Source organism: Zootoca vivipara, chromosome 3 (assembly GCF_963506605.1).
Source record: "Zootoca vivipara chromosome 3, rZooViv1.1, whole genome shotgun sequence".
NCBI lineage: Eukaryota > Metazoa > Chordata > Lepidosauria > Squamata > Lacertidae > Zootoca > Zootoca vivipara.
Window position 1 is genome coordinate 67,603,204 of NC_083278.1, and position 10,191 is coordinate 67,613,394.

The 10,191-nt window shown below is 42.9% G+C and overlaps 1 protein-coding gene across 1 annotated transcript; it reads right to left on the reverse strand.

Moving 5' to 3' along the window:
• Nucleotides 1-8,602: 8,602 nt before the first annotated feature.
• On the reverse strand, nt 8,603-9,550 carry LOC118082739 (proto-oncogene Mas-like). The gene has a single exon (XM_035110570.1). It carries the CDS (start codon nt 9,548-9,550, stop codon nt 8,603-8,605), a length of 948 nt encoding a protein of 315 aa, XP_034966461.1.
• Between the last annotated feature and the right edge of the window lie 641 nt (nt 9,551-10,191).

Consider the following 10,191-nt stretch of genomic DNA (forward strand, 5'->3'; position numbering starts at 1 on the left):
TCTGTTGTCATGGACAGGCCAGATGCAGAGGAGCAGTGGGAGGCACCAATTGGGGAACCCAAAGGGAAGAACACTCTGATCCAAGGGATTTGTTGTGGGATGAGGAAGAGTGGTCAGAGGTAGAAGACTGGGAGGAGGAGGAGGTGTCAGAAAATGAAGAGATAACATGGTTTAGTGAGCAGGAAGGGTCTTACGTCAGAGAGCAATCCAGAATCAGAGGCGGAAGTGAAGGCTGGAGAGGAAGGGAGGGCAAGAGGCAGATTACTGAAGAAGCCAGGGGGTCTCCCCCTCCTTCCGTGACCAGCTTGCCTCCTCCTGAGTCACCAAGAACCAGAAGAGATATGAAGAGGGTGGAACAAAGACAAACAAGGCATTGGAGTCTCAGATTGCATGGGAAGGACCTGGGGAAGGTGGAGACTTTTAGGACATGCAACTGCCTCGTTGGGGCAGAATTATTGGGAAGAGTTGCTATAGTCCCAAGGCTTGGCCTCCGGAGCTTTTTTGTTTCTTGGAAGAGAGTTAACCATCTGAGTTGTTGCTGTCCTGCTCCTGGCACCTGCCCTGACACCTGTCACCTCTGCTGTCTAGTTTTGACTATAGTCCTCTACTTTCAGCCCACCTGCTGCCTCCGGCTAGGTAGCCACACAAAGGAGAGAGAGACCCTAGTGCCACACCTACGGTAGGTGGGTGTATTAGAATCAATGTAAAGAACAACCTTAAAGTATTTGAAATAAAATTATTCTGAAACTTGGAAGGAACGTCGTTTTTTTCTCCATAAAACATATACATGTTATTTTATTTTTAAAATTTTTTTACTTCTGAAGCCAAGGATATTGTCATGCCTGCTCCTGGTCCGCTGGTGTTGACTCTGATGTGTCTTCAGTCTCCTTTAAAGCCCTCTCAAGAAACATACAGAAGGGTTCAAAGGCTTTCTGCCTCTTCCAGCTTCCAACAATGAGGAATACAAAAGGAATGCTGCTGCTGGCGCAAGAATCCAGTAACAGACTAATGCTAGTGAACATAATATAATCAATTGAACTTATCCAAAGTATAATAATATTAACAAATCTAACTGGGGCAGTAAGCAAAAGAAAAAGAATTGCTATGGCCACAATGGTGATGTCAAGTCTTGCTCGAGGCTTTTGCATTCTGATCCAAATGGCAAAAGTGAGACAGAAAATGCCAGAGGAAAAAATAATGACCTCAGTGATGCGTGCCAGCAGGGTTGCAGTTCTACAGGTGTTATAAGCCCAAATAGTGTTTGCTCCAGAGCAGGAAAAATATTCCACCATTGCCTCTAGGCCAGAAACGAACCACAAAATCACACACATTATTACCGTGAAATGCTCGCTCCGGTGAAGTTGCCACCAGACTGGGAAATAGACGATGAGGAATCTGTCAGCAGTGAGAAGTGTTATGACGTATAAATTTGTGTCATATGCAAATATATGAAGTATGTCCATTAGATGTTGAACCACTAAAGAGGCTTCCTTTCCTGCAAGAAAAACAGCCGTTTCAAGGTTGCACAAGATTATAATAAGGTTTGCAAAGGTCACACTCAAAAAATATGGGCCTAACTTTGTTTTGTTGATTTTGCAGCAGTAAAGGCACAAGACAATTGCATTAGCTATTAATCCAACGAGGCAGATGAGAACAGATATTGCAGCCAGCACGTAGTTGAAGTCTGAAATTTCATTGGGTGCATCAGTATCGTTGGAAGACAAGGTGCTTGTCTTTGCCATCATGGCATGTTTTCCATTTTCCTTCTCAACCTGTGGAAATCAAATGCAACTTGTAATTATTAAGGCGCTGATCAGGGCCGGCTGGGTGGCGTGGGGCGCCGCGCGGAAGCCCACCAGCCGTGGCAAGAAACGGCGGGGGCGCCGGAGCAATCTCCGCACTACGGTGCCAGGGTGCCCGACATGCTTGAGACGGCCCTGGCGCTGATATTTATGTAACAGAGGTAGGAAATTTTCAAAAGGATCACCTGTCTGATAATATTCTAGTTGCCTATGTTTCAGCTGAGAACGGCCCAGTTCAAATTTGTGACCTCGCTTGTCTGGCTGCTTTGTACTGGATTGTAAAAGAGGGATATAAGCCTCCATTTGGGGGTACAGTAGTACCTCAGTTTAAGAACAGCCCTGTTTACGAACTATTCAGTTTACGAACTCTTCAAAACTTTACCTCGGTTTAGAAACGGAAGCCGAACAGTGGAAGGGCACCAGCGACAGGAGGCCTCATTAGGGAAAGTGCGCCTCGGTTTAAGAACCGTTTCAATTTAAGAACGGACTTCCAGAACTGATTAAGTTCATAAACCGAGGTACCACTGTAATGACAATGTCTGGCCATGACAAAATCTGGTGTGGACTTCTACCCACTCTTTCTATAGAAAGGTCTAGCACATATCACCCACACGGATATTTCCTAGAACAGGGAGGGAGAGCATGTGGCCTTCCAGATGTTGCAGAATTTCAGCTCAAATCACCCCATGCTTGCTGGGCCTGATGGAAACTGTGGTCAAACAAAATGTGAAGGCTTAAACATTCCCCATCCCTGTCTGGGAAGATCATGTCCTTCAGGTTTGTCTTTAAAGCACTGGTAGGCCAGCCAACAGGTGCTGATAGTGAGCCACTCCTTGCCAAAGAATTGTTGAGAGCATATTAAAGGCTCATTTCCACTTGCCCACACTTGATGTCACATATGACTTCAGGCATGGAGCCGGTGGGCATTTTTCAGGGGAAATGGCCTTGTGGGCCAAATTGGGAACTGTGACAGGCATAATAAGGCCTATGCATCAGAGATCCCCTGCTGCCTGGTTTAAAGAATGCAGGAACAGCTTTTTCCCTTGTGCCATTAAATTGTTAAATTTGTAGACGTGTAGCTGAAGGGGAGGTCAATTATGGGTGGGTTTCTTTGCTTATTTGTATTGTGAGTGGAACAGTGTGTGTATGTTTACATTGCAATGTAGCCGAAACAAATTCCAAGTATGTTGGAAAATGTACTTGGCCAATAATAATAATAATAATAATAATAATAATAATAATAATAATAATAATAATAATAATAATATATTGTTATTATTATTATTTATTCTTATGACACATAGTAATTGCTGTTGTGTTCTATCCCCCATCCCCAAAGGTAATGAAAAAAGATTAACACAAAGTACTCAGAACCTCAGCTCATTTATGCAATGCAGCCCTATTTCATGAGTAGTCTTGATTAAGAAGGAGAAATTAGACAGAAAAAGCTTGATTTGTTTGATATTTACCTGCGTTTGATGTTACTGCAATTACTGCCTCAGATCTGGTCTTTACGAAATTTCAAGTGTAGTGTGACCCATTTAACATAGTTTTGAAGAGGATAGCCAGTTGTTCAACAAAGACTTTAGAAATTTAGAGGGGAATTTGGACTTGGTGCTTTGTTTTTCCTGAGATTCTTAATTCTTCTTTACTTCTTCCTTTGTAAATAGTATTTCCAGAATGGTTAATTCAGGCATCCCCAAACTGCGACCCTCCAGATGTTTTGGCCTACAACTCCCATGATCCCTAGCAGGACCAATGTTCAGGGAAGATGGGAATTGTAGTCCAAAACATCTGGAGGGCCGAAGTTTGGGGGTGCCTGGGTTAATTCCAAGGTGGCTAAGTATATAGAACTGGAAAGAAATTCAAAAGTTGTGTTATTTCATAGTCAGCAATCTAGATTGCTGTTTGTATCCTGACTGGATACAAAGTTGGAGGCACATTATTTGTGCAGTGATCTGCTTCACCAGGCATAGGCAAACTCAGCCCTCCAGATGTCTTGGGACTACAGCTCCCATCATCCTTAGCTAACAGGACCAGTGGTCAGGGAATTGTAGTCTCGAAACACCTAGAGGGCTGAGTTTGCCTATGCCTGTGCTTAACTATCTGGTCACTGACAAGGATACTCAGGATAAATAGGCCACATAAAATAAGAATTAAGTCTACAAGTTAATTAGGTAATGATGGCAGTAACAAAAATGTAATGGTTAAGAACCAAACTCACAAAAGCAGCTGCAAGACAGAAGAGACAATACCAATAGTTGCACTCCAATGTTCATTTCAACCTTCTTTGATCGTACTTCTGCTCTGCACAGAAAATACATTCCTACAAAGAACTGACTTACTCCACTATTGTGAAGTGTAACAAACTGAATGTTGGAATGGATACAGAATGATATCACAGATGAGCTAATGCTCACCTTGGCTAACAATTGCTGTGAGGTCATGAGATTCCAACATTCAGTTTCAGGTAGGTAGCCGTGTTGGTCTGACGTAGTCAAAACAAAAAATAAAAAAATTCCTTCCAGTAGCACCTTAGTTTGTCATAGGTATGAGCTTTCGTGTGCATGCACACTTCTTCAGATACACTGAAACAGAAGTCACCAGACCCTTATAGTCAGAGGGTGGGGAGGGGTATTACTCAGAAGGGTGGTGGGAATAGGTGATTGGCTGATAGGAGTGGTAAACCTGTTGACGACTGTTAATGACTGTTAACGACTGCAATTGGTCTTGCAGGAAAAAGCAAGGGGTGAGATGGCTGAAGAAAGCTTTATCATGTATAAGAAACATTCAGTTTGTTACACAAGTGGCATTTCAAGCCAAAGAGCTGCTTGTGTTGCTTCTAAATCAATTTATATCAGCATGATACTACTTTAAAAATGTAATTAATTTTTATTTTTTAAAAAATTAAAATGCAAAATGTTAAAAAATTAAAATGCAAAATAAATAATAAATAAATTTAAAATGCAAAAATCAAACATTTTCCAGAGTGATGACCTATATTTCCAGTGAATCCTAGTTTGTGAAGCTCTGCCTTTAATATTTATAAATAAATATAATTATAGCTGTTGTGTGCTTAATGCAAACTCTCTGAAGAAGGAACGCTGTGATCACTAAAAGTCAGCATGGGTTTCTGAAAAATAGGTCATGTCAGACTAATCTGATCTCATTTTTTGACAGAATCACAAGCCTGGTAGATGAAGGGAATGCTGTGGATATAGCCTATCTTGATTTCAGCAAGGCCTTTGACAAGGTGCCCCATATTCTTGTAAAGAAGCTGGTAAAATGCGGGGTAGACAATGCTACCATCCAGTGGATTTGTAACTGGCTGACTGGCTGAACCCAAAGGGTGCTCATCAATGGCTCCTCTTCATCCTGGAGAGAAGTGACTAGTGGGGTGCCACAGGGTTCTGTCTTGGGCCCAGTCTTAATCAACATCTTTATCAATGACTTGGATGATGGGCTTGAGGGCATCCTGAGCAAGGTTGCAGACGACACCAAATTGGGAGGGGTGGCTAATACCCCAGAGGACAGGATCACACTTCAAAATGACCTTAACAGATTAGACAACTGGGCCAAAGCAAACAAGATGAATTTTTACAGGGAGAAATGTAAAGTACTACACTTGGGCAAAAAAAAAAAAAATGAAAGGCACAAGTACAGGATGGAGGACACCTGGCTTGAGAGCAGTGCATGTGAAAAGGATCTAGGAGTCTTGGTAGACCACAGGCTTGACATGAGTCAACAGTGTGATGCAGCAGCTAAAAAAGCCAATGCAATTCTGGGCTGCATCAATAGGAGTATAGCATCTAGATCAAGGGAAGTATTCCGCTCTGGTCAGACCTTACCTGGAATACTGTGTCCAGTTCTGGGCACCACAGTTCAAGAAGGATACTGACAAGCTGGAACGTGTCCAGAGGAGGGCAACCAAAATGGTCAAAGGCCTGGAAACGATGCCTTATGAGGAACGGCTTAGGGAGCTGGGTATGTTTAGCCTGGAGAAGAGAAGGTTAAGGGGTGATATGATAGCCAGGTTCAAATATATAAAAGGATGTCATATAGAAGAGGGTGAAAGGTTGTTTTCTGCTGCTCCAGAGAAGCGGACATGGAGCAATGGATTCAAGCTGCAAGAAAGAAGATTCCACCTAAACATTAGGAAGAGCTGTTCGACAGTGGAATTTGCTGCCAAGGAGTGTGGTGGAGTCTCCTTCTTTGGAGGTCTTTAAGCGGAGGCTTAAAAATTCATCATGCGAAAGGCTGGACTAGATGAATCCCAAGCCGGAATTAAGATTGCCGGAAGAAATATCAACAACCTCAGATATGCAGATGACACAACCTTGATGGCAGAAAGCGAGGAAGAATTAAAGAACCTTTTAATGAGGGTGAAAGAGGAGAGCGCAAAATATGGTCTGAAGCTCAACATCAAAAAAACCAAGATCATGGCCACTGGTCCCATCACCTCCTGGCAAATAGAAGGGGAAGAAATGGAGGCAGTGAGAGATTTTACTTTCTTGGGCTCCTTGATCACTGCAGATGGTGACAGCAGTCACGAAATTAAAAGACGCCTGCTTCTTGGGAGAAAAGCAATGACAAACCTAGACAGCATCTTAAAAAGCAGAGACATCACCTTGCCGACAAAGGTCCGTATAGTTAAAGCTATGGTTTTCCCAGTAGTGATGTATGGAAGTGAGAGCTGGACCATAAAGAAGGCTGATCGCCGAAGAATTGATGCTTTTGAATTATGGTGCTGGAGGAGACTCCATGGACTGCAAGAAGAACAAACCTATCCATTCTTAAGAAAATCAGTCCTGAGTGCTCCCTGGAAGGACAGATCCTGAAGCTGAGGCTCCAATACTTTGGCCACCTCATGAGAAGAGAAGAATCCTTGGAAAAGACCCTGATGTTGGGAAAGATTGAGGGCACTAGGAGAAGGGGACGACAGAGGACAAGATGGTTGGACAGTGTTCTCGAAGCTACGAACATGAGTGCAAGTCAGGAGTGCCTGGCGTGCTATGGTCCATGGGGTCACGAAGAGTCGGACACGACTAAACGACTAAACAACAACAACAAAGCGGAGGCTTGACAGCCACCTGTCAGGAATGCTTTGATGGTGTTTCCTGCTTGGCAGGGGGTTGGACTGGATGGCCCTTGTGGTCTCTTCCAACTCTATGATTCTAAGTACAGTAATATTAATCCACAAGATATTCATCAAAGTAAGCAGATTTACTAAAGCTGGTGCAATTATTTCTTTGTACCAGTAAAGCTGTGCTGCTGCTGTGGAAAAAAATGAATTCCATGCTAGGGAAAGGAATGGAAAGGAATTATACTGATACCATAATGCAGTTATACAAATCTATAGCAGGGTTGCCATACGTCCAGAATCTCCCAGACATAGCCATGCTGGTAGTGTAGATTTTGGTGAATTTCATTAAAATAAGCTCAACAACTTTTGTGTCTGGATATTCACTTTTTGAAACATGGCAATCCTAATCTATAGTGTGACTGCATTTGCAATACTGCGTACAATTCCAGTCACTTCACCTCAAAAAGGATATTGTGGAGTTGGACACAGTTCAGGAACAGTTCAGAGAAGGGCAATGGAAATGACCAAGGGGGTGGTGTGACGCATCTGTGAGTTAAAGTTGCAGCTAGATAAGGCTATTCATGGAGGATAAGGCTATCTATGGCTACTACGGTAGCTACAATGCCTGTGTTCTACCTTCACTGTCAGAGGCATTATGGCTCTGGCTACTAGCTGGAAACTAGTAGGCGAAAATGTTGTTGTCTTCATGCCTTAACTTGAAGGCTTCCCTCAGGCACCTGGCTGGCTCCCTTGGGAAGGGGGATGAGATGGGGCGTGGGTCTGATTCAGCAGGCTCAATTTCCTCACGTTTTGAACACTCTATTAAATATCTGAAGAGTAGTATTGCTATTTCCCCAAAATGAGCCTTTTAGTGAATACACATGAACATCACACATATACAGTGGAACTTCAGTTTTCGAACATCTCCATTGACAAACGTTTTGGCTTTCGAACGCCGAAAACCCGGAAGTAACTGCTTTGGTTTTCGAACGATTTTCGGAAGCCGAACGTGCCACATGGCTTCCATTTTGAGTTTCCCTGTTGTACTGAGGATTCCGTGTTCAGCTTTTGGGTTTTGAATGTTTCGGAAGTCGAACAGTCATCCAGAACGGATTACTTTCGAAAACCAAGGTTCTACTGTACATGCAAATGTGTATATAGATACAGGAGCAGAACTGATCATAGCATGGCAATGGAAGTGTTACGGTGAGCTCCTGTACTTCAGATCTCATCCCTGCAGCAGTGATAACACCAAGAGGTCTCTTTCTTTCTTTCCTCTGGGCTTCCAGACTCCTCACTTTCATCCTCTGTTGCCACTCCTAACCTCTTTTTCGTATTGATCGCTTGCCCTTCTCAACTGTCTGTTCGTCTTGTCCACACTTTTGCTCTCCCTTGAGGACCTTTACTGAATGACCACATTGAGAAATGGTGATCACTCTCAGTCTTCGGTGGCTCAGTCACCTCTGCCCTCTAGTTTGGCCTGTAGTCCTCTACTTTCAGCCCACCTGCTCTGCCTCTGCCTAGTTGGCCATCCAAAGGAGAAAGTGGCCCTAGTGCCACACTTAGGTGGGTGTGTTAGAATCAATGTAAAGAACAACCTTAAAGTATTTGAAATAAATTTATTCTGAAACTTGGAAGGAACGTGATTTTTTTCTCAAAGCGTATACATTTTATTTTATTTTTTAAAAAGAAATTACTTCTGAGGCCAGGGATATTGTTATGCCTGCTCCTGGTCTGCTGTTGTTGGCTCTGATGTGTCTTCAGTATCCTTTAAAGCCCTCTCAAGAAACATACAGAAGGGTTCAAAGGCTTTCTGCCTCTTCCAGCTTCCAACAATGAGGAATACAAAAGGAATGCTGCTGCTGGTGCAAGAATCCAGTAACAGAGCAGTAGATGTCAACAGAAACCAGTCCATTGATTGAACCCAAAATGAAATAGTATGAAGTAATCTAACTGGGATGCTGAGAAGCAGAAGTAGAATAGCTATGATTACAATGGTGATGTCAAGTCTTGCTAGAGGATTTTGCTGTGTTCTTCGCCTTTTGATACAAATGGCCAAAGTGAAGAACAACAAGCTGGGGGAAAAAATGATGACTTCCATGATGATTTCCACTATAGTTGCAATTGTACAGGTGGTATTGTCATAATTAATGAGTTTGAATCTTGGATAGCAGGAAAAATATACCATAAGTGACTCCAGGCCAGAAACCACCCACAAAATCGCACACATTGTGACAGAGAAATTATTGAACCGGTGATGTTGCCACCAGACTGGGAAATAGACAGTGAGAAACCTTTCAGCGGTAAGAGCTGTGAAGATATATAAGGTGGTGTCATAAGCAAAAATATGAAGCATCTCCAGTAGACGTTGGAGTACTAATGGGGTTGTCATTTCTCCGATATAAAAAGCAGCCACTTCAAGGTTGCACACAATTATAATAAGATTTGAAAAGGTCACATTTAAAAAATATGGGCCTAACTTTGGCTTGTTGATCTTGCAGCAGTAAAGGCACAAGACAATTGCATTAGCTATTAATCCAACAATGCAGATGGGAACAGATGCATTCAGACTGTTTAATTTGAAATAGTATGGAGCCGGTATGTATTTGACCATTTTCTTGGGGGTACCAGCAGTGTGGGAAGACAAGGTGCTTGCTTTTGCCATCATGAGATTATTGATGTATTCCATTTTTCTTCTCAACCTATAGAAATCACATATAATTTGTAATTATTAAAGTATTGAATTTTTCAGTATTCCACTTCCCAAATTCTGGCAGAGAATTTCCAATTTTGAATTTATGCTCTCCCTTGTTTGGCTGCTTGTAATAGGTGGATATCAGAATTCATCCCCCACCCCCCATGAGGAATGGTTGCAGTGTTCAGGACTTTTTACTTTAGCAAAAATATGAGTAAGGGGTGACTTAAGTGACTCAGTTAATCTTAGAAAATTCAGAGATGAATTCATGCGAATGCTTAGTTTAAGTGGGACAAAGCACTATCCTATGGTAGAATACTCAAAGAAAGAATTTGAAAATAGCTGATGCTGTTGCTGGTACTGATTCCACCTTTCACTGTCAGAGACATGGCTCCTTCTCGCCTCCCTCTGTCCCTGACAGCCACCCCCTTCCCCAATTCGGAAAGCCATGCAAAGCCCGCTTCCTCTCTTCCATGAGCATCGCGCAGACCTCTCCCCAGCTCCGTCACCCCGCCTGCTTCTCATTGCTTCCTCCACCATTTCCCGTGCTCCAGCCTCACGCATATCAGTCCACCCCCCCATACCACCTCACAGCCGCCTCACAACATGGT